The sequence below is a fragment of the Phaethon aethereus genome (assembly GCF_964289735.1).
Source record: "Phaethon aethereus genome assembly, chromosome: 3".
Lineage (NCBI taxonomy): Eukaryota > Metazoa > Chordata > Aves > Phaethontiformes > Phaethontidae > Phaethon > Phaethon aethereus.
This window is the reverse complement of record NC_138576.1, coordinates 84060177-84084417: the sequence shown is the minus strand read 5'-3', so window position 1 is coordinate 84084417 and position 24241 is coordinate 84060177. Positions and strand designations below refer to the sequence as shown.

Below are 24241 nucleotides of genomic sequence, written 5' to 3'. Positions count from 1 at the left end.
ACTTTGTGGGAACTGCTGTAGTGCAACAAAAATGCACTGTAATAGAAGTGATGACTTTCAAATGCAAAGTTGGAATTAGAAGAATGCAATTAGTTATTGTACTGCTAGATATAGATAAAGACTCCTTATTGAGCAAGATTAAATGTTTTGAATTGAAATGGTGATAGTAAGGGATAATTTATTGGTGTAATACAACTGGTGAACACCAATGGTTACTTCTCTATCCCTATATCCCCCTTAGTGGCTCAGATCTGTGATATATTGAGCTAAAGTTAAAATGCAACCAGTTATTCTAGTTTTGTTATTACCCTGACAACTTGTTCATGATGTATGTAATGTATAGAGAGTTGGGGTCCAAATAATGAAGTCATACCCAGTAGCTGGTAGTGGCAGGATATAACTGAAAAGAAAGCTTTTGCATAGTTACCAAAGTGTCAAAATGCTGATCATAGTATATGAAAGCTTCTAACTTTTCCATGGAGATAAATGTTTACCTTTTTTTAACTAGCATCCTTGCCTAATGCAGGCCCTTCACAGAGCATTTTACAGAACCTTTATATGGAATCTTAAATTAATATTGAAAGGTTTGGTTAACATAATTTGAAAAATTTAATGGGCTGCTTGGTAATTGTTTCAAACATAACAGTCTTTGCAGTAACATTTGAATATTGCAGATTTTTATAGTGGACTCTTAAACTTTAATATGCAGTCATGACCTGCTAGCTGTATCATAGTCATGCTCTGTGTAATTGCAAAGTAAGTTTTATTAACCAATTTTTTTATAGGTTAATATGGCTCTTGAACCAAAGATAATAGTAGGAGTCTGTGCTTTATGTTGAAGGATTGATTTAATTAATACTAAACTATAGTGAAGGACAGGAAGTGCTATCATTTCTGATGTGTGGTTAAGACTTGGTCACACTTAATTGATAAATAACGCGAGTCTGTCTTTCAAAATGTTATATTGAATATAATTAAGAAAGATGTTTGATATCCTGTGCTTGTTTAACATAAATTTAAATATCTTTTAACACCATAAAATATAGATTTGTCTTTACGTGTTCTTTAAAGTGAATTAAAAAAAAAAAATTAAAATAAAAAAATGGATTAAAAGCTATCGTTCAATACCAGTGCCAATGTATATTCTTCATCCAGTGGAATAAGTAACAATATTATAAATAGAAGTTAGATAATGGCCAAATTAAATATTTAACAGGAAATTGCATTTAATTTTGTGTTTTGTTTTCATGCAAGATAACTTGCAGTTTGATACACCATGGGGGTTGGGGATCCTTATTGGACTGCAGGCATGAAGTAATTGGTTCTCTTGATTTCTGACATTGGAGGTAGCTACAATTACGACTTTACATATCTCAGTATACTGCAGTATCTGTTCTTTAGGCAGTACTTGTGAAGCAATGAAGCATAATTTTTCATTAATGTTCAACTGATTGGTTTGGCACTTTTAAATTAAAATTAAGAAGTCTATGTGACAAAGGCAGCCATACAAAGTAGTTCCATTTTAACCATGAAAATTTTTGGGGGGCCAGTTACAACAGTAATCTTGGGACTCCATTTTAAATTTAAAGTGATGTTTTTAGATTTTTATAGTGATTTGAAATAGGGTTGTTTTGTAAGCCTTTTTTTGCAGGAACAGCGACCTGAATAATTTTTGCATTTGTCAGAGGAATACATTTTCATGATATAAAGAACCACAAAATTCTACAAAATTTTAAATTATTCTTCTTTGTGGGAAAGCTTGTTTGCTATTTTTATATCATGCTTTAGTTATTCAGTTAGCAACCTGAATCAAACTAGATAGTAGTAACGATCCCTTTTGCCTTCAAAACCCATGGCTATTTTTACAGCAAAGTACTGTAGATCAGTTCCAGGGAAGGTTATGGAGGAGCAGATCATCTTGAGTGTCATGACATGGCATGTACAAGACAACCAGCTGATCAGACCCACTCAGCATGGGTTTATGAAAGGCGAGTCCTGCTTGACTGAATAGAGTTAAATACACTTGGTGGCTGGTCACAAGTGGTGTTCCCCAGGGCTCAATATCGGGGCCAGTTCTGTTTAATAGCTTTATCAACGATCTGAACGAGGGCATTGAGTGCACCCTCAGCAAGTTTGCAGGTGCCACCAAAGTGGGCGGAAATGTTGATCTGCTTGAGGGCTGGAAGGCTCTGCAGAGTGATCTGGATAGGCTGGATCAATGGGCCGAGGTCAGTTATATGAGGTTCAACAAGGCCGAGTGCCGGGTCCTGCATTGGGGTCACAACAACCCCATGCAACGCTACAGGCTTGGGGAGGAGTGGCTGGAGAGCTGCCCGACGGAAAAGGACCCAGGGGTGTTGGTCAACAGCTGGCTGAACAGGAGCCAGCAGTGTGCCCAGGTGGCCAAGAAGGCCAGCAGCATCCTGGCCTGTATCAGAAATAGTGTGGCCAGCAGGAGTAGGGAAGTGATTGTGCCCCTGTAGTCAGCCCTGGTGAGGCCGCAGGTAGAATCCAGTGGAATAGAATTCCACTGTGGTGGAACACAGTATTCAGTTTTGGGCCCCGCACTACAAGAAAGACATTGAGATGCTGGAGCGTGTCCGAAGAAGGACAGGGAAGCTGGGGAAGGGTCTAGAGCACAAGTCTTATGAGGAGCGGCTGAGGGACGTGGGGCTGTTTAGTGTGGAGAAGACGATGCTGAGGGGAGACCTCATTGCTCTCTACAACTACCTGTAAGGAGGTTGTAGTGAGGTGAGTGTCAGTCTCTTCTCCCAAGTAACAAGAGATAAGACAAGAGGGAACAGCCTCAAGTGGCACCAGGGGTGATTTAGATTGGATACTGGGAAAAATTTGTTTTCTGAAGGAGTTGTCAAGCATTGGAACAGGCTGCACAGGGAAGTGGTTGAGTCACTGTCCCTGGAGGTGTTTAAAAGGTGTGTAGGTAATAATAAAAGTTGGTGTGGGGGTGGTTTGGTTTTTTTTAACATTTAAGGTCTATAGGAATGAAAAAGGGAGTTGAATGGTACTAAGAAATCAGCAGAAGGATGATTGAAATTGTAGCCTACATAATTGTTCAGCTTCCTAGTCAAATAATGACAAACTGTATGTAATATAGCCACATGAAAAATTATGCAGGACATTAAACAAATATTAACCTTGCTATGTCATCTGTGCATTCTTTGTTCTGTTTGTTTTGTATATAAAGTTTTATGAAAGTATTTAATTGAGTAATCAGTCTTAGAGTGGTTTTTTTTTTCCCCTTTAAGAACTTTCTATGTTCACCTAACATGGACCTGCTCTGGGAATGAATCAAGGTTGCATTGCTAGAGGCTATTGTCTCCTACACCTTGGTCTTATTTGTTGAAGGCAGTGAACGAGGCAGGGAACTTTATGAAGAAAAGAATGGTCTTGGGATATAAACAGTTGAATATTGCACTGGAGAAATGTATTCTCTGTATGCTTCAGCAGAAATGTTTGCACAATTCTATGCCATTTGCTTAACTTGGCCCTTCTATGGTGTTCATCATTCTAAGAGCCCAACAAGTGTTTTGTGATTTTCAGAAGCATGAAACAATTTTAAAAAATAGATATGTGAACTGAGGTAGTTTGGAGTGATGGTCTGACTAACTGTGGCATTTGCAGTGCAAGCGTGTGCTCGCTCTCTCTCACGCACACTCTCTCTCTCATTGACCTTCTGAAATTAATTGATAATTTTATAACATTTGTTTCTCTGTAGCTCCATTCCTTGATGTGGTCTTAACTCCATAGGGAAGCTAAAGCCAGAAAACCATTATTGTGAAATTCTCTGATAATTTCATCATGTCCAGCTATGATTTGTCAGCAGAGTTTACACATGTCAAATTTTACTAGTGTGTTTAATATTGATATTTTTGATAAAAGAATAACCTTGAAAAAATAGTAATTCTGAGTTCTGTTTTGGACCATTTTAGTGACCCCTCTTCAGCTCATCATCTTCACAGTGTCTTATACTCTACATTGGCTATTAATCTCCACTCTCAATGCTTTATCCTCTATATTTTATAGTTCTTTCTTTACCTTTTTCATATGTTTGAGTGGCAGCAGGGACTGAGATTTAATGCTACAGGATAAACAGTTTGCTGATTTAGTACTAAAGTTCAGCAGCCCGAAGCATTTTGCTGGATCAGACTAGGCATATATGGAGTATCTAGAATGTAACTGCTATAGATGCACACGCATCTTCTCTTCAACAACTATTAATAACATAGTTAGCATTTTTAGCATTTTTATAATATCTTTTTTTTTTGTCTGCTTACCAGAAGACTGACAATGACTTGCAGTTTGGTACAGAAGCTTTGGAGCACATTAATGCATAAGAATGTATACAATTGATTTGAACTGCACATTTGTGCCAAAAATTTTTCAGGATTAAGACTGTAAACTTTGCACACACTCTATTACATTTTCTCTAGGTGATTTTAATTTAGTTGGAAACAGTGAATGTTGAGTTTTCAACAAAAGTAAAGCCTGATGAAGTCTCAGCTCAAGGGATAGAGCAGGATTGTAGATGAGAGAGAGAAGTGAACATTCACTATTTCTTTCTTAAACTTAGTGCATTACATTAGAATTATTTAGGGTGTTTTCTGTATAGGTGTTAATTTACTACACGCTGCCTATCAGTGAAATAATGGAGACAGTATGTGAGAATATAAAATATATACAAAGATCATCAGTGTTGGCTTAAAGTGGGTGTGAAGCTCTAGTAACTAATTTCTGAAACTAGCCCTTAATTTAAGTCCAGCCTGAGTCTCCAGCAAATATCCCACAGGCAAACTGATCATTTGGGGAACTGTCACTATTTTTACCTGAGTTTACACTTTCTGGGAATGCTGTATTTAGCTACACTGTAAGCTTTAAGCAGAGGTTGTAAATCATACTGTTACTGATTTATCTCTTCCTTCTGCTTCCCCATTTCTCTTCCAGGCATAGAGACCCCCAGGAAGAGAGACATTAGAAAGTATAGTTTGAAAACAAATAGAAATATGTTTAGATGCCACTTAATCATTTGCCTTGCAGTGTATATGCTCTATCATTCGGTGGGGACAATGTGGGATTCTAAAGGAAAGTTCTCAATACCACTAAGAAATGTTTAGCTTGCTGCAGAGCAGCAAACATGTTTTGTAATTTTGGATATGTAAATTTTTACATCAAGAAATTGTTTGTATTTATGAAATTTAAACAAATTAAAGCTGTAATAGAAGGACTTGATGTTTGCTGAATTCTGAATGCTTTGCTTCTACTAGTTTTTATTATGTAAAATTCAAGCTGCAGAATAATTTATAAAAGCTTAGTATTTTCTCCTTTTTGAAGGGTGAGGAGAGAGTTCAAAAACCTTTGAGCACATGAGAGCAAATCCTTTATTTTGAAATGTTTCGTATCTGGTTGGCATGATAATTTTGAAGCATCCAAAGGGCTGTGCAATGCTCTATGAACACCGTTAAGCACCCGGGAGGAAAAGATGCATATGCTTCTGGCTGTAGAATGCAAGATTTCTTTTTCTGTTCCCTCCAGTGAGACTGATCAGCATTTTTATTTGTCCCACAGGGGTTGTTCAGAACTTTGTCGTATACCCATGGTGGAATACAAACTTGACAGTGAAGGCACCCCATGTGAGTATAAAACCCCTTTCAGAAGGAATACCACTTGGCATCGGGTGCCGACTCCCGCTGGGCAGCCTCTCTCTCGTGCCTCTCCAATCCTAGGAACATCTGACAGACTGCAGTGCCAGCAGCTTCTCCAGCAGGCTCAGACAGCCATTCCTCGCAGTACTTCCTTTGATAGAAAACTGCCAGATGGTGCAAGGTAATGTAATCTGTTTAATGCCTGTTATTTTCCTAATGTGCGTTACTTTAGATAGCTCTGCTTTCTACAACTTTGGAATACTTATTTTTTTAAACCTTATTTTGTTGAGTTTTAACAGCAATTTTAATTCTGTGTTAAAGAGCATTCACTGAGCCCAGTTCCCTCTACTTGAAAAAAGTGACTTCTTGTTTGTGATGGAAGTGGAAGTGGACTGTACTAAGAATCCTACTGTTAGGAACAGATGACTTTTCCCTTTAGTCCCAAATCAGTAAAGTGGGAAACTGCCTTGTGACTTTTTGATCTAAACAATGTCCTGTCCCCCACCTTTTGGGAGCCTATTTAAACAAATAATGAGTGTAAATAAAATGAACTCATCCCTTTAAAAATGAGTTATTTGATCTCATTACCAAGCTATTGGCATAGTTTCAAAGGGTTCTGTAAGTCATTACCAGTCCTTATGCTTCGCTTTGCTTTTAATTACACAAAGCGGAGCTTGTGATTTGAATATGTAACGCCTCTTAGATGATGGGATGTTATCCTTAAATGTTAGCTCTAATTTATTCATCATTCTTCATAAAGTAAAATTTATTTTTGAAGTTAAAAATTTGTAAATACATTTGACGTTTGAATTATTTAGGAAAACCATATGTCTCGCATGGAACTCTCTGTCCTTTATTGTTTGCAATTATTTCTGCTTTATGCCCTTTTTCCATGAGGTGATATATTTCTAATTTCTAAGGAAAAAAATACTGCATGTTGAAAATATGCAATTGATATGAAAATCTAAAATACTAGTCTTAAATAGCTTTAAAAAATTCTGAATGAAATCATAAAATACCGCTATTGCTACACTATCTATATTATTTAATAGGAAAGAATTAATGACTTTATACATTGTTTGAAATACATACAGTTAATAGTACTATATCTTTGAAAATATGTCTATATCAAGGCAGACTCCTGGTTACAACCATTTGATCATTTGTATTCTCCTTCTCCCCTACCCCTGCCCCCGCCTTACCCTCTGAAAAAAGGGTCGGTGCATTTCTGTAAGCATGTATATACCATTATAGAGCTTAAGCTTTTCCTAATGTCTTCTTACTGAAATTCTTGGTAACATCTAGCATAAGGAGATAATGTGTCGCATGTCTAAAAAGACTTCAGGATCTATGGAGCTTTATTAAGCATACTGTATGTCTATACAGAGAAAAAGTGAAAGCTTTCTGACATACTACTCATTTCCAAAAAATTTCACAAACATAAGTTGCACTTGTCCTAACACTCAGTGAAGCATGTGAAAAAATGCTAAGACTAAAAATGCTGAGAGGGGCTATCTCTTGTCATGAAGAAATTCTTGTATCACTTAAACAAAAAAAATGCAATGCAGAAGTGCTGTTCTGGGGAAGACATGGTACAGAGTATAAATAATGAAAAGAGAGAAAAATGATGAACTGTGACATGTGGGTCTTGAAACACAAAAAGAAGGTCACCTAATTGGCAAGATCTTCCCACATGGTAGGAGGCATATTTGGTGGCTTGGCAGAGAGATGGACTTAAAACAAAAGAGTTTGAAGTGAGGTTGGTTAGTACTTACAAGTAGTCTTGCAAGGGTGAAAATGTATACTCAGGCTAGGAAAATGATGACGAGATTTTAGAGGGTCAGAGGCCCAGTATCAATTTAGACAAATTGAAGAGTGCAGGCAGGGAGAAGCAGGTTGATAAAACAGGGAAGTTCTAGCAACTGATCTGAAGAGGAGCTTCTGAAATTGAAGTCAGTGATAAAATGGCTGGTTTTAGAGATAAAAAGAGGAAGAAGCAACATAAATGTGGGCTAGATATAGTAAAATACTTAAGCAGCAACAGTTCAGCTACTGTGACATCTATCAGTTAGATCCCCAGTCCCTGGAGTGAAATGAAAACCTGGGACCTGAAAACCCATGCTCCTAGTACAGTACCTGAGGAGAGTTTAAGCCTTTTGAGTAGGCAATCCAAATGTTTTTGTGTTGATTACTGTTGATCGGTACTAGGCATTTCCTCTAATCAGTCACTAAGAAATAGAAGGCTATCCTTGAGCTCTATTCTTGTTTTTACAAAGTGCCTAATTCTGTGACAGTCGCTCATAGCGAATGCCTAAGAGTGAAGCTTCAGTCAGACTCACTCTTCTGTTTTTTTCACACCAAGAAGTCTTGGTACTTTAGTCTGGAATCCATTCTCTTCGGTAAAGGAACTGTATGAGGCATTCACTGACTGGATTTCTGTGCTTGTCCATTTGTAGCCACCTTTTGTTTAGTAGGCTAATGCCTAGACACTTGTCCAGCAAATGGGAGGCTTGGGATCTAGGCATTCTTTAGCCTGGGATAGTACAATCCAATGTCCTAAACATCAGGCTGGACACACATGCGTCATAACTTACCCATTGCTTAATGCTGGTTCACTTAAAGTGTGCAAGAAATGCAAAGTTCTTGGTTGTAAGAAGCCAGAACATGCAGTTGAATTCAACTGTAGCCTATAGACTATTTCACTTGATTGAGAGAGGCTCAGTCCTGTCAATACCTATCAGAGAGAGACATGCTGAAATATTAGGCACTACACTATCTACTTATTGTGTATGTGTTTGGCTATTGGACAAAATATAATAGCTAATGTCTTCAAAATTTTCAAACTGAACAGTAAAGTTGCTTATTGACTGTCATGTCCTTGGGAAAGTGTTGTGGATAAATCCAAAACTACCTCTTTTCACCTCTTGCCTGAGTACATACATTAATTTGTACATACAGCCTTTAAAAAGAACAAACCCAAACAATATAAAAAAAAGAAGGCAAATACAGAGAAAGGTAATGTCACTGAGGGAAATTGTCTTGTAGTTATGGACTGATATACACAGAAGTGAAGGGTAGGAGAGTGATCAAACCCAAATTTGAGCATTGCCTTTCAATTGTCTGGAAATCCAAGAGGAGTAATTAGAGACGTTGTTAAGACATGAGGCTCAGAAGTTTAAATAATAAGTACAAAATAATACTATTCATATAAATGTTTTCTTATTGCTCTTCTATGTCAAAGAATTAATAAAATTTAAAAAGTATTGGTATTACCTCTTCTAAATTACTATGTTGAAAATTGAAGTACATGCGAAACAAATAACAATAATTTATGATCTTTCATGAGAGTTTCCCACCTGTGAATTTAGAGACCTAATCCAGCTGATCTGACTCCTGAGTAATCCCACTTGTGCAGAAGTAAACCTAGATGTAAGAAACATAGGATTTGGCACTTAAGTCTTTCTCTTTCTGTGCCTTTTTTATATATTCAGTTGGAAATATTTTATTAGTGATGAAATAAATAATATACTTTGAAAATACTTATTTAAGTTTATGAAACTAAGATGAAACTGTAAATTCCCCAAATGAATATAATCAAGTGTTCATAGTGCATCTGCATTATTTGTAAAAATGAATGTATTTTATCAAAGAAGCACAGCCCAGTTCAAAGCTGAAACCTCACAAATACCTCAGTGCACTGTTAATGACTCTAGTCAACATTACAGAAGTTCTCCGAGCAACCAGTCCTCCTCCAGTGACCCAGGACCCAGCGGGAGCAGCCAGTGGAGACAGCAAGTGGGATACGATGGGTATTGATGATTTTTTTTTTTTCTTTTTTTAAATCTTGATATAGGTCCCATGCATCTTCTTTCTAAAACAAAGTTTATGTGGATGTTCTGTATCTTAGATTTATTTGCAAACTCTGTTAGGATATTTTAAGATGTACAGGTTTACTGATCTTTAACGTAACATGTATGCCAATACGATTTTAAAGTCATACTGCTTTAACTCTTTAGAACCAAATTGTTACTTTACAATTCAGGTAAATAACAAACAGTTCTTATGTTTGCTTTCCCAGAAACAGGCCAGAAATTGGCTTGTAACTCAGAACTGGAATAAAATAATAGTATATCCTCCTTTTGCTTCAGTGTAAGGGTATTTGATTAAAAAATCATCTTTATGGTCTTCAAAGGTTTTATTTCCTACTGTACCTGTTCCAGTAGCATCCATTCTTTAGCATTTCTCCTGAAAAAAGCATCACTCTTTCAGAGGCCTGTTCTCCCTAAAAGGCTGTTGCGGTATATAGATGGTTCTTTCACATCCCTGTTAATCAGTTGGTGCTGAATTTTCAGAATTTAGTGATCTGTATATAAGAGACCACCTCAATATACTGTCCATGTTATAAGAATATTAGGTGAGACATCTGTTCTAAATTACTTGAATTCATCACTTTGTTGTATAAATATAGCTGCAGAAAACACTCCTGTTATAAAATATTGACCTATGGCAGTATCTACATAGCATAATATACAAGCATTCCAGACTAGCCACTTGGCGTTCAGAAGCTACTTCTCAGGAAAAAGTGAATATTGAAAACATCAGCTTGATTTCTTGTCTGTAAGCTGATGCTTTGGCATGACTGTTTGTGGATAAGATATTCCATGTAGCAGATACGTGCTATGTATATTCAGATATATGTAGCAGATATGCAATATCTTGGAGACTCCTCAAGGAATTTCAGAATACTCACTAAAATCTCTGGCAACTAAATAGATGCTAATAATTCAAATAAAACTATAGCAATTTTTTTGACATTTTTCCAGCACAGTTATTTCTAGTAGCAACCTTGGTTTCTTTGTGAAATAATTTAACTTTTGCAGTACACTACAAAGCAATGGATCTGGTACTAGCTTATGTGTTCTGAGTGTGAAAACCTGCAAAACTACCCTAATTTTCTGTGGGGCTTAGTTCATAAACTGGTTAAGCATACATTACCATAGTTCTCCATTGCAAAAACATTGGATATATAGCCCCAAGAATGCATTTCTTCTTGAAGTTCAGTGTCGTCTTGGCCTATTCACACTTAAGATACAACAGTATGCTGTTGAAAAAACTGTATGTAAATATTTCCATGCAGTGTTAGAAAATGTTGCTATACTTCCTTGCAGCGGGGAATGATGATTGTTTAAAGAAATCACTTACAAAATATTTGCTTTGAAGAGTAAAAACTGTTGTTGTTCACCATGTAACTCGTTTTCTAGGGAAAAAAAACCAAACAGCTTAATTTTCTGCTTACGTTAAAAGGTGCCAGTCCCCTTTGCTCCATGAACACCACCAAGGTGCAGGCTCACTGGAGTGTGAAGGAGGCAGAGAACGAGAGGAAACTTTGGAAGGAACTAGACATTCTGGTAATGAAAACCACTGTATCTTTAAAATAAGTGTTCCTTGCAATGCAGTGCCTTTTGAAGTGCAGTCACCTTCTGATGGTGGCGTTTTGATACACAAAGAGCATGTAATAAGACAGTGAAAGCAGGAACTGTTACAGACAGTCCAACAGAATATGGCATGGGATATCTAGATAATACTTGCCACAAACTACTTCTGAACTTCAGAAAGCTTCATGAATGAGGAAAAGCGGGTTGAACTTCATTTAATTATCGTTGAAAAACTAGATCTTAGGAAATTCTGCAAAGATACACATCACTGATTCCAAAGAGTGTACAGGTTTGAAGCCTGATGCTAAGCCTTTTTTCTTTGTACAGTATACTCATCTTTTTAGCATTCAGAAATTAAAACACAATTATTTATGGCAGAAACCAAGTGGCATGCACCATCGACCAAAGTCCTGAGCTCCTACAAAGACCGGGCTTTACAGAAAGAAGGCAGTGGCAAGGAGTCGCCAAACAAACTTTCACATGTAAGTCTTTTACTTGTATGTCATTCAAAACTCTAAAAATAATCCCAGAAAACCCTGTAAAAGTCCCACCCTGGACTTAAAGAAATACATCTTAAAAATAAATTTTAGTGATTTATGAAGACAACTGTGTGTTTTGGGTGGCAAAGAGTATGTTCACCTAGATGTGGGGTTGAGTATGTTTAATCTGTGTTTATAAACTAAAAATTCCAGGAGGGCTTGGGTCTGGGGCACTGAGGAGATAAAACTAGTATAGTCTACACTCAGATGTTTATTTACAACTTCATTTATACTGGCTTTCTTAACCTGTGAAGTATTTCATATACTTTTAAAAAAAAATTATATTCACTGTACCACTTGTCATGTTGTGTGAAATACCCATGTAGTATAACTACCAATAAGCACTATAAAAATGTAACTTGTATGTTGGGAATGCTAAACAGATTTCTAGTCCACGTAGTTTAGTGACTTGTCTTCAGTAATGGCAAAATCCTCAATGACTTACTGGTGGAAAGTACACTAATGTTATGCGCTGTCTTTTTCTTTTTTTTTTTTTTTTGTTTGCTGCATGGAAAAACCTGCTATATATAGTCTATACACTATTTGTAGACTAAGATAGGTAAGAATATGAGGCCAGTTTCCCATTTACTTTGCTGGGTAAAAAACTGTCTGGACAGCCAGGCCCAAAGAGTTGCGGTGAATGGAGTTAAATACACTTGGTGGCTGGTCACAAGTGGTGTTCCCCAGGGCTCAATATCGGGGCCAGTTCTGTTTAATAGCTTTATCAATGATCTGGATGAGGGCATTGAGTGCACTCTCAGCAAGCTTGCAGGTGCCACCAAAGTGGGTGGGAGTGTTGATCTGCTTGAGGGCTGGAAGGCTCTGCAGAGGGATCTGGACAGGCTGGGTCAATGGGCTGAGGCCAATTCTATGAGGTTCAACAAGGCCGAGTGCCAGGTCCTGCATCTGAGTCACATCAATCCCATGCAACGCTACAGGCTTGGGGAAGAGTGGCTGGAGAGCTGCCCGATGGAAAAGGACCCAGGGGTGTTGGTCGACAGCCGGCTGAACAGGAGCCAGCAGTGTGCCCAGGTGGCCAAGAAGGCCAGCAACATCTTGGCTTGTAAAAAAAATAGTGTGGCTGGCAGGAGTAGGAAGTGACTGTCTGCCCTCTAGTCAGCCCTGGTGAGGCCGCAGGTGGAATCCAGTGGAATACAATTCCACTGCGGTGGAATACAGTATTCAGTTTTGGGCCCCACACTACAAGAAAAAGACATTGAGATGCTGGAGCATGTCCGAAGAAGGACAGGGAAGCTGGGGAAGGGTCTAGAGCACAAGTCTTATGAGGAGCGGCTGAGGGACGTGGGGCTGTTTAGTGTGAAGACGATGCTGAGGGGAGACCTCATTGCTCTCTACAACTACCTGTAAGGAGGTTGTAGTGAGGTGAGTGTCAGTCTCTTCTCCCAAGTAACAAGAGATAAGACAAGAGGGAACAGCCTCAAGTGGCACCAGGGGTGGTTTAGATTGGATATTGGGAAAAATTTGTTTTCTGAAGGAGTTGTCAAGCATTGGAACAGGCTGCCCAGGGAAGTGGTTGAGTCACTGTCCCTGGAGCTATTTAAAAGGTGTATAGATGCATTGCTTAGGGACATGGTTTAGTGGTGGAGTTGGCAGTGCTAGGTTACAGCTGGACTTGGTGATCTTAAAGGTCTTTTCCAACCTAAACAATGCTATGATTCTATGAGAAAGATACTGTCATAAACAGAATCATGCTGTAGATTTCTGCATGTGAAGACAACAATACTTTCTTTTATCTTAAGCCAAAGTTGGCAGGAAGCTAGAATCAGTATATGTAGCAATCAGTGTTAAACAGAGCACTGATAACAAATGTAAGTTATGAGTTTTATGGTAATGGCAGCTCACATGCTTTTTTGGATGGTGGGGTTCTGAACAGAATATTTCATAATGGTCTTATGTTTGTGTTTGCCTGCATATGCATAGTGCAGGTGCAAGAGAACTATATTGTACAAAGTAAAAACTAGCATTATTATAAGGATAATACTAATAAAATGAGGCTCTTTTGTTGTTAGATGCCGTAAAACAGAAAAAAAAGTCACCTTGTAAAAGGACTTTGTCATGTTCTCTTGCACAGACACTTTTTGTTTAGCTCGATTCGCTATATGTCTCTGCAAGCCAGTGAAATTCACACTGATGGCTACAGCAAATGTACAAGAACTTGGAAAAAAAAATTGGAAAAAAATGTCTATACTGTCTTTTTATCAGTTTTAACTTGGAGGAAGGAGAGTGCGGGGAATTTCACTGGCTATCTTCAAGCTGTCTTTGTTCTCCTGGAATAAATACCATATTCCTGCAGGTTTTTTTTTGTTTTTTTTTTTTTTTTAATCTTTAACAACATATAACAATTAGAGCCATGCTGAGCTTTCATACAATAATTTCTTTTGGCACAAGGAAATGCATAAAATGATCCTAAGGTATTGCCATGGTGAACTTTGAGCAGTTCAAGATGTCTATGTCAGTAACTGTTGTCCAGATTCTCTGCTGCTTGCATGGCCAAGGAGGTGCCTAAGCATGTATGTCCAGCAACGTACAGGAAATTTGGGGGCGGGGGGGGGCGGGGCTCATACATGCAGTGTGTCTTCTAAGGCTAATTTTATGGCTTTGAGCTTTCTTCCTCCCCCCACCTTGTTTCTTCCCACTTTGGTTCCATTTTACATTTACAATAAGAAGTGACATGCCTTTTCTCCAGACACCCTTCTCCAAGTCCCTCTGCTTGAAAAAACTGCTCATTGTAATTTTATCAATTGTTCCATTGGTTTTAAGGTGATAGCCACCTTGTAAAGGTTAGAATGAATGCAAATGTAACCCCTCCTTTTTTCCTAAAATAATTTTCTCAAATTTTGAGGCCTGTTAATTTCCATGTGGAGTAGAAGTGTCATGTCTGGAAAGGCTGCCTTGTCTAACTGCTTTAATGTGTAAGCAGCAGCTATGTTTATATGCATCTGCTAGGAGGGGAATCTGATAAAAAAGTTAGTCACCCTTCCCACTTAAATTCTACCTAATAGAAGTCCATCTGCCCTAATTCTGGCCATTCTGTCACATTGATAAATTAATCCAACTCTCTATAAAATCTCTTTTAAAAAAACCAACAAACCCCCCCAACTTTATTTACACAAATGTCTGAGATAATTATTCCGCTTCAATAGCCATGCTTAGCTTAGGGCCTTGTAACTTGAGTTACTTTCATCTGGTACACATACATCACAATTGGCTTCAATTTAACTAGCCACACATCCAATTGGATTTGATCCAATAAGCTACATATTACCCCACATTGAGAAAAAGCCAAGGTTAATTCAGTCTTCGGTTTTTTTCAGATTTGCAGTAGAACTTGTTTAAACAATAATTACTAATGCTTCTAGCTTTAACAAATGCTTATTTTAACTGTTCAGCAATGCAATTTTATGGATGTTAAGCACATCCTCTAATAAGAAAATTCAAGTGTGATCTTAAGATTTGCCATAGAAGATGTAACTAGAGCCTTTTTATTTGCAGTGACATCAACCTTTAATATGTCTAGCCAGTTGTGCAATTCATTTCATAGAAACGGGTGGTATAATTAGCTGGTTTTATACTTCACAGTTATAATATAACATACTGTAAAAAATAAGAAAATGGTCTTTGAATGGCACAAATTCAGTAATTTATCTTCTTTTTGTGTGTTTTCTTGTTGTTCAGATTGGAGACAAAAGCTGTTCAAGCCACTCAAGCAGCAACACCCTATCCAGTAATACATCCAGCAACAGTGATGAAAAACACTTTGGTTCTGGAGATCTGATGGATCCTGAGCTGCTTGGATTAACATATATAAAGGGGGCTTCTACTGACAGTGGAATTGATACAGCTCCCTGCATGCCTGCTCCTCTTCTGGCCCCCTTGCACCTTGCTGGCAGCAGGTCTGGAGTACATTGTCGTACTGAGCAGTGGGCCGAGTCTTCTGAAACTCCTGGCCCAGATGATGATCCAGCTAAAATCTATGCTGTTCATAGCTATGCCTCTGCTATTTCTACCAGTCATACAGCTGAAGGCAGTATGGGGGACCTAAGTGAAATCTCCTCTCATTCCAGGTATGTGTTTCTTACAAATTATGGATTATAGATTAGCATACAGAAAACTCTTTTTTTTCATTGTTGTTATTCTGTTTACCTTTCTTTGAAAGTGCACTTAACTGATTTTGAATTTTTTTGTTGTATTTAAATGCCTATATGAGTAGTTTTCAGGCAATTTTTGATGAGTCTGCCTAAAAACCATAGCTAGCCCTACTCCCAGAGCTGATGGAGACTTTGTATGTGACCTTGTGCACATTGCTTAGGTTTTTAAAGTTGGAGAACATCCCTGAGTAAAAGTGAAGTTTGCATCTAGAACTTATTTCACATACTTTTTTTTTTTTAGTACAGTGCAAAAAATTACCTGGGAGGTAATGCTGAGGGAAATCAGAAAAATTGCAGTGGACAATTTTTATGTGTAGTGATAATTTTTACATACGGTGAAACTGGATTGTATACCATCCCCCCTAATTTGCATTATTGTGATGTATGCTTTACAATTTTGTCTGTTGAACTGAATTTCTGATTGATTTTTCAGCTGCTCTTTTTGTTACCAGTGGAATGTGTGCATGGTACATTTGTTCTAAAGCAAACTTTGAAAGTACACTTTTAAAGCTGGTTGCCTTTCTCTCCCAATTCTCATTTTATGGTGACTTTGAAGTTGAAGCTTTGGTCTGTGTGTTAAGGCTTTTACTCTGTAAAGGATGGAAGGAAATTGTTCTATTTTTCCCTCTGATTTTCCTGTTTTCAATGTCAATCAGTACAGGAAAATAACTAAATAATATCTTGTATCCTCATTTCTTTATACGCTTGACATGAGCGAATTAATCTTGTATACTTATTCTGACTTCTAGAGGTTTTTTTCACAAGTTATAGAAGATAGTATAGACTATTGTATAGACTATTGTGGAAACTAGGTAAATGCTTTTGCTACCCCTGTGATAATGCAGAAGCTCCAGATTTATTCCGCTTTGTGTATGTTGAGATTTAATTTTATATATTGAGACTTCTAAAGCGCTAGAAGTAAGCTCAGTGTTTCTAGGACTTCATCATAATGAGCTGAAATAGATTTCTAATGGCTAGAATATGAATTCTCAGCAACTGTGTGGCAGCTGTCATATTTAAAGTGCCAGGCAACCATTAAGTAATCTGCTGCTCACTTCTATGGAATACATGTTTTATGGATTAATTAAACATTTTTTTAAAAAGCATATAGATTTTAAGTGAGCTTACCTCGGCATTTCCAAAGTAGTAATTATTGTTGAGATGACGACTCACATTGGGATTGCCCAATTCCACTTTGGCAATAGCAATGTTTTCAAACGGCCACCTTCTAATTTGTGTGCAAATCTTTTTGCTATAGGAAAATGTCAGAGTTCTGTTATGTGACCCAACTGCTTTATTTAAACCTTGCTTACATAGTCTTCAAATTATGTTGGAATGATAAATAACTTCGCAGTTTGGTTTAAAAGCTGGCATCACCTTTACAGCACCCACAAGCATACATTATTAAAAAAAATCTCATTTTATAGTTGTGATGCTGCAACGCTGATGTGTTCGAATAGACATAAGAAAGTTGAGTTAACATATAAGCATATGATATCTACTGCTGAATCCCATGTATATTTTCCAACTGGTCAGACACTGAGTTTGTGTTTCTTCATAATCTATAATGATGAAATTCTAACGCTATTGAGGCATTCATTCACAATTATTTTATGAATGTAAACAGTAAACTTGTTCTGCAGTAGCTAAACAGTGTAAAACTTCAAGAAACAAGACCACAGACTGGTGGAATGACATTGGTCTATAAATGCAACCTTTCTTTATTAAAATAGTATTCTGTTTACTGAATATCTGCAATGCACAGGAAAGATGTTGGTTGGTTGAAATATACTGGCCTGATTCTCTAACATCATCACAGAATCATTAAGGTTGGAAAAGACCTCTAAGATCATCAAGTCCAACCGTCACGTGATAAAGAACCTCCTGAAAAAACTAATACTGCAGTGTCCAAGTAAGATTTACAGAATTAAACGTGCTGTGGGAAACAGTATCTCAAACTGCAAGACTGACTTGAGCTATGCACAACATTATGTCTCACAGCTCTGTTATTAATGGGTTTATCTCTCCTATTTTATATTAATTATGCACATGAATTATCAAATACCTTCATGTTACTGTAGCTGAAACAGCTTAGCATCATTGCTTTTAGTTTTGCTTTGTTTCTTACATAGAACATCTCTTTTGGATCCTAAAAATATATACTGCTTGTTCCAACCATTGCACTGAACTCATTATCCAAAACCAGGGTTTTACAGGCATTTTATTTCTTCACTTCAAAAATATTCACTTATTTAAAACCTACATAATGAGGCTGGACGCTCAATTTTTCTTAAATTTAGTTACAAAGAGAAGTCTAAAATCCTCTGGATAATGTCCTTGCTGTCCATTTGATATGTATTTTACATCGTGCTTCAATGTTTTCTTCATCTTTAGATATAAATTTTTCATAATTGAATTATTTGCTTTGCCACATCTTTACATAATTTATTTGCATATATGCAAGGATAGCAAGCGAAAAAGGTTTTAACATCACCCACATTATTTTCTTCCCCCAAAACCTCATAATCTTGTTTCTACTTTTTGGGGAGGAAGAGGGAGAGAGGAGAGAAAATAAATTGGTTTTAAGATTAAATGCACATACTAACTGTGATCAAAATTATTAATCCATTACCTTAATGATTCAACCTTCTTCCACAGTAGGCATTTTAATTTGATCTAATGACATCTATGCATGTGCATTGCTTGTATTTGACTCTGCATGGACAGCAAACTAGCCATGTCTGTTACACTTTCAGCAGCACCTTCTGGTCTTCTGTGAATTAATCCAATGCTCCTGGGATTAGATTAAAAGATACCATTGTGTTTGGTATTTGTAAACCAACAACAAGAGTTAGGAGCTGCTGCTTCAGGTTCCAGCTTCTGATTTTAGGCAAGGCACCGGGTTTCTGAATGCTTTGCTTACTTCACCTCCAAGATGAAAAAAGAAATTTATTCTTCAAGAAAGTGTTTGCTTTAGTTAATCTTAAATAATTTTGAGAATCTTCAGTAAAAGGTTTCAGTAGTGCCTACTACTGCTATTATTCATAATAAAAGAGGCTATTGAAATTATCCAGAGGACTGTTTTTGTTGAACTGAAATTTACTTCTGTTAATATTAAATTCTCAATGGTACTGAATGAAAGACAGCTTGTGTGTGAACTGGCAAAATTAACATGAAGTGCAAAAGCACATACATTTTATAATTAGAGATATTTGGGGTAATTCCCTATGTAGTTCTTGATGTAAATGGAATTACGCCATTAATAATGTGTGTGTACATATTTACTTAAAATCGCACACACAAATTCTATATAAATGTCTCAAACTTAGTCTTTTAATTCATATCAATTTGCACTGGCATTTCAGCAAGTTGAATTACATATATTGCTTGTTTTAGAAACTCATCGCAATTGTGTTCTCAAAGAGCTTTAATGCATACACCACTGGAATGTAGAAAACTACTGTACCAATATTACTACCTTGATTTTAACCTTGATAAAAACTTAATATTAAGTTATTCTTAATATTAAGAATTACAGCTGCATACCAGAAAGCATTTCTGATTTGTTGTTGTATAGCAGATTTCATTTTTGCTTTTGTGTGTTTTCTTTACTTTTTCAGTGGGTCACACCATTCAGGAAGCCCATCAACACATTGCTCTAAAAAGAGTGGCTCCCTGGATACCTCCAAAGTCTATATAGTGTCGCAGAATAGTAGTCAACAGGTTTCCGGGTCAGTTTCAAAACCATACCACAGACAAGGAGCAGTGAGTAAATATGTCATTGGATGGAAAAAATCAGAAGGAAGTCCTACACCTGAAGAATCTGAAGTTTCTGAATGCCATGAGTAAGACCTCTGTTTTAATTTGGGGGAAGAAGGGTAATGAATGTAAATTTCAAAATAGGATAGAAAAATTTAAAACTACAAATTTCACTTTGCCTTTAAATTTTTGGGGTTTTTTTCTGTACTTTTATGTATCAAAGTTACATCCAAAAAAACAAAAAAGGACAACAACCGTACAGGATACTGTTTTCTCCTCTGTTCTATCCAGCTGCGTCTTTTTCCAATGTGTCAAGTAAAGCAAGTTGACAGAAATTTCTGAAAATGTGTGTAGGCAAAAATGTATGGCTATGTCAGACATTCTGAATTTCCATTTTGAATCTCTAGGAAATAATTGGAAAGGTGCAGTTTTATTAAGGTCTTAAAGACCTTGTCTACAAATCTTCAGGAACTTTAATTGGATGAAAAAAGCTTACTTCCTGATGTTTCTGTATTAAAACTTACTTCCTTGTTGCCTATTACATTGGCTAATACCTTACAGATGAGAGAGATGACCATAAATGTGTCAGTGATATATGGTAGATACTTTTAAAAAATTAGTGCCAGCTGGGGTCATTTTAGTGGTTATTTGATATCTTTTCTGACTTTGCTTTAATGAACAGGTACATACAAACTGGCAGTTAGGACCCCGCAAGAAAAAGATTAAGTGTGGCTATATCTGACCGTCTCTTCACAAGACTCTACATGATGTGCAGGCTTCAATAAAACTACATAGTTTTCTAACAAGTGACATTTGGGCAAAAATATTCAGAGCACTTCTAACAAACAGCTGTATGTACAGCTTAACACAGGCATAGCTCATGAGAAATGTGTTGTTCTTAGGTGGAAGAAAAAGGCTTGTACTCAAAGGAAAAGGTGCAGTGTCTCAAATATACATAGAGATGATACTTTCCCAGTGTTGCAGCAGTAATAAGTAATGCTGGAATCTGCTGTTTAAAACTAACTTTTAAATTCCTGTTATCTCTCAGATAACCTCCTTGCTTTCTTTTTGTGCACAAGCTACTCAGTTCTATCTCTCAATAAATCATAGTCAACCCAATATATCTTGATAGATTGACAAGATGACATGCAGTACCTGATTTTCAAATGCTTAATATGGGACTACTCTTTGTTTAATGGGAATGGGTTATTTGCACCTAATATCTCATATTGCATACATGTGCATATTTATGGCAAGATCCAGATTTTAAAATATTACCTAGAATATATGTGCTATGAAATAGGAGCCTGAAGTTAAGCTCTTAAATTCCTATTTTTCAAAAGGAGATGATGTTACTACCTTCCTGTCCTGGTTATTTGTGTTTCTTTCTGCTATTGTACTGGTGATTTCATTCCCTGACTCCCTCCCCGCCCCACAATGTTTTGATTTTTTAAATTGTTCCGTCATAGTAGTGTTTGCACTTAAAAAGTGGGAACTTCATTGATTCCCACAAGTTTTTGCATTTTGAAGTTCAGATGAACTCCTGAAACAATTTCTCTTTATTTTGAATGGAACCCTTAAAACAAAATTGCTTACTGAATCATGGTATTCAGACTGAAACCACAGCAATTTAGAAAAGAATCTTCAGGAGCTTGTTCTATTTAAGAAATATTAATTGAATATAACAGCACTTCATATATCAGAAAATATTTTCAGATTTTTCCATGCCATAGAGCATTGCTTCACCTCTTTCTTTCTAGGAAAGCTTTCTATACATCACAGAGAGGAAATATCTCTCTGAGGATAATTATGTTGAAAAAAAATAACATCTCTAATTAGCAATGATAATGATAATCAGGTCAATTGCTGAGTGTTGTGCCACTATAGGATATAATTCACTGAGAATTACACTTTACTGTAGCAAAGCTTGTTTCCTGTCTGCTAAAGACAGAGGGATTATGCTGCACTTGGCAGTAAGTAATGGCTTCACAAATGTATGTTCTGTGTGATTGGGAATTTCTAGTTCCTTTGACTGCATTTCCAGAGTAAACCTGTTAAAATTCTCTCTCTCCTTTCTCACTGGAAGGCAGCTGAAAGATAATAATTTAGTTTGACAGTCTTTTGTTGACTGTAAATACATTTTTATATGCTGATAATTAAGGAGGACAGCTGTTTTATTTAGCTAAAGATGTTTATGAAATTGCTGATAATAAACCACACTTGGCATGTGGCACAGTCAGTTACCAATACACTTCAAACATTGCCATTGATGACCATAGTAATTTTTCCAGATCGTGAAGCTGGGTACAATATCACACTATAAAATATTGATTTTCTTATTTGCTAAGGAAGTAAAAGTTGAACTATTTTGTGATGAACTATTGGAAATGTTTAATAATAGAGAAGTGTGGTGTGGAAAAAAAAAAAAAAGACAAGCCTGGAGAAAAGAAACGTTATTTTTTTTTAAATTGTTCTCTAGAATTCCTAAAATTTATTTTTCAGTGGTTTAAGAATTTCATTTTGGACCCACAAACAGTTTCATAAATAGAAAATGGTCAAAAAAATGTTTTAACCAAGAGTGTGCTGTGGCGGGAGATACTTCTAACAATTTTTACTTTGTAACAGAAAATGAATGCAGTCTTTCAAATCCAAGAGCACTATTGCTTCTTTTGCTAAAAACACCAATTGTCTCAACAGAGTGTATGATGATATTGATGCTGTGTCTGCATCGAGTCCACTCCAAACTTCTGTGAGGAACGCCATTGTTGAAAGCCAGCAAGTCTTGTCCAAAGAAGATTTTCTGAGGTTGATGCTGCCAGACAGCCTCGCTCTGGAGGAGGGGAGAAGAAAGGTTAGCTACTTTTTTTTGGGTCTGTGTGTCTCAGACACAGTTACCTTAGAAATTAATTTCTGGTATTCCCAAAATTGCTATAGAGAAGACAGTATCATTTTGTACAAGCAAATATATTCCATGGGCATGCTATAAATACTGACTATAAGTCCCAAAATATCATTTCCCACAATATGATAATGATATCAAGTTTGATGATTAGGCATGAAATGTAGTATTTGTTTAAGTATGTCTTTGCTTAGCTTGAGCAGAAGCAGGTGCAAGTTAAGAAACTTAAAATTTCAAAGATTTTCAAGGTAGGAGACCTAAATTTATACACCCCATATGATGTTAAGGCACATAAATAAAAGCAGCCTGCTTTCTCCTGCCCTGTGATGCTCAGTCCCAACAATTCTGTTTGAAGTCTGAATCACAATCTTGTTTAAGTATCAGTGGCAACTGCTCAAAAGGCATAATTATCAGTGCTAGTGGAGAGCATACATCTAATCTTTATAGTATGATGACAATTGGTAATATTTAAAAGTTCACAAAAAGTGGATAAAGAACTTAAAATTTACTACTCCCCAAAAGATACATGATTCTGAATTCTATGCTTAATATGGAATAAAGCGAAAAGCAGTTAAATTACTCAAGATAATTGTCACACTTCAATATTAACTCAATGCTCTCTTAACCCACGGTGTTTATGCAATGTGCTAAAAAGCATAATCATCATGTCTGAACAAAAGTAACACATGGGAATCCTCTAAATGCAAAGTTAAATTTAAAATTCAGATTTTTTTTTTAACATGCAGTATGTTAAGTATGCGTTATATGTGTTCAAATTCTCATGAATGAAGTCCTAGAGGTGTTTATGATCTATGATTGATACAATAATTGGTTTTGTGTGATGATTTCAAGAGCTGTCAACGTTTCTAGATACCTAACAAAGAAACAACAAGGAGTGAGGAAGTGTGGCCATCCTGAGATAAATTACTGCTGTCCCTTTCCCTTCCCAAGACACTCAAAGAAAAGCTCACTAAGAGAGGCCGTAGGCCCTGACTCCCAGGGGATCCCCAGCCGTAGGACTCAGCAGTATCTAGTCTTTGATTATGCCTTCATAGAGGTTAGTAATCTTGGTATAGGTGAGTCAGTTGTCTTTGACAGCGAAACCAGAAAGGAATTTTCTGAATATGTAAGATTCTACAGAATCAAATCACATTTTGGTTTGGTTTTGTTTTACCTTCTTCATAGATCAGGGAATAATGAGCCCTCTAGGTAATGTTTAATCTTTCACAGAATCATTAAGGTTGGAAAAGACCTTTTAAGATCATCAAGTCCAACCATCAACCCTACACCACCATTCCCACTATTTTTGTCGCACCCTGAAAGGAAATTCTGTAAAGCTTCAACAATTAACATTCAACATGTTTGCATGGCTAAATGAACTGCATAGGTAGAAGATGCAGTATAAGGTTGAGGAGACTTGAGTAACAGCCAAGAATTGCAACAGGATGCTTGCTGGGAATCTTGAGTGCAGGAAAGAGAGTCAGAGACCCTTCAATTCAGAGGGTAAAGGCTTTTAACCCTTTGCCTAATGTGGCTCAGGGTCTTCTGATATTCTTTAACCACTGCTTGTAGAAGGATACCGTATATCGATTCATTTAAGGATGCTGTGTATGTCCTCTATCCATCCATTTAGGGATGCTGCTTATGTCTATTGTTGTGGACATTTTACGTGTGTGTTAAAGTTTTGATTGATGTTTATCCCCACAGCCCCTATCTGTTTCAGGCAAATCTCTAGAACTGATGTAGTATTTTGATGCTTTCCTACATTAGAATATGAATA

At 36.8% G+C, this 24241-nt stretch overlaps 1 protein-coding gene across 2 annotated transcripts in view; it reads left to right on the top strand.

Moving 5' to 3' along the window:
- Positions 1-24241, top strand: part of SIPA1L2 (signal induced proliferation associated 1 like 2) — a gene marked incomplete at both ends in the record, with an annotated part of 87383 nt that overhangs the window by 45116 nt on the left and 18026 nt on the right. For both annotated transcript variants that reach the window (XM_081997944.1, XM_081997943.1), the window contains 7 exons: positions 5584-5841; positions 9386-9469; positions 10965-11068; positions 11474-11577; positions 15331-15719; positions 19424-19648; positions 22260-22413. In XM_081997944.1, coding sequence (XP_081854070.1) covers positions 5584-5841; positions 9386-9469; positions 10965-11068; positions 11474-11577; positions 15331-15719; positions 19424-19648; positions 22260-22413 — 1318 coding nt within the window. The remainder of the gene's footprint in view (positions 1-5583; positions 5842-9385; positions 9470-10964; positions 11069-11473; positions 11578-15330; positions 15720-19423; positions 19649-22259; positions 22414-24241) is intronic.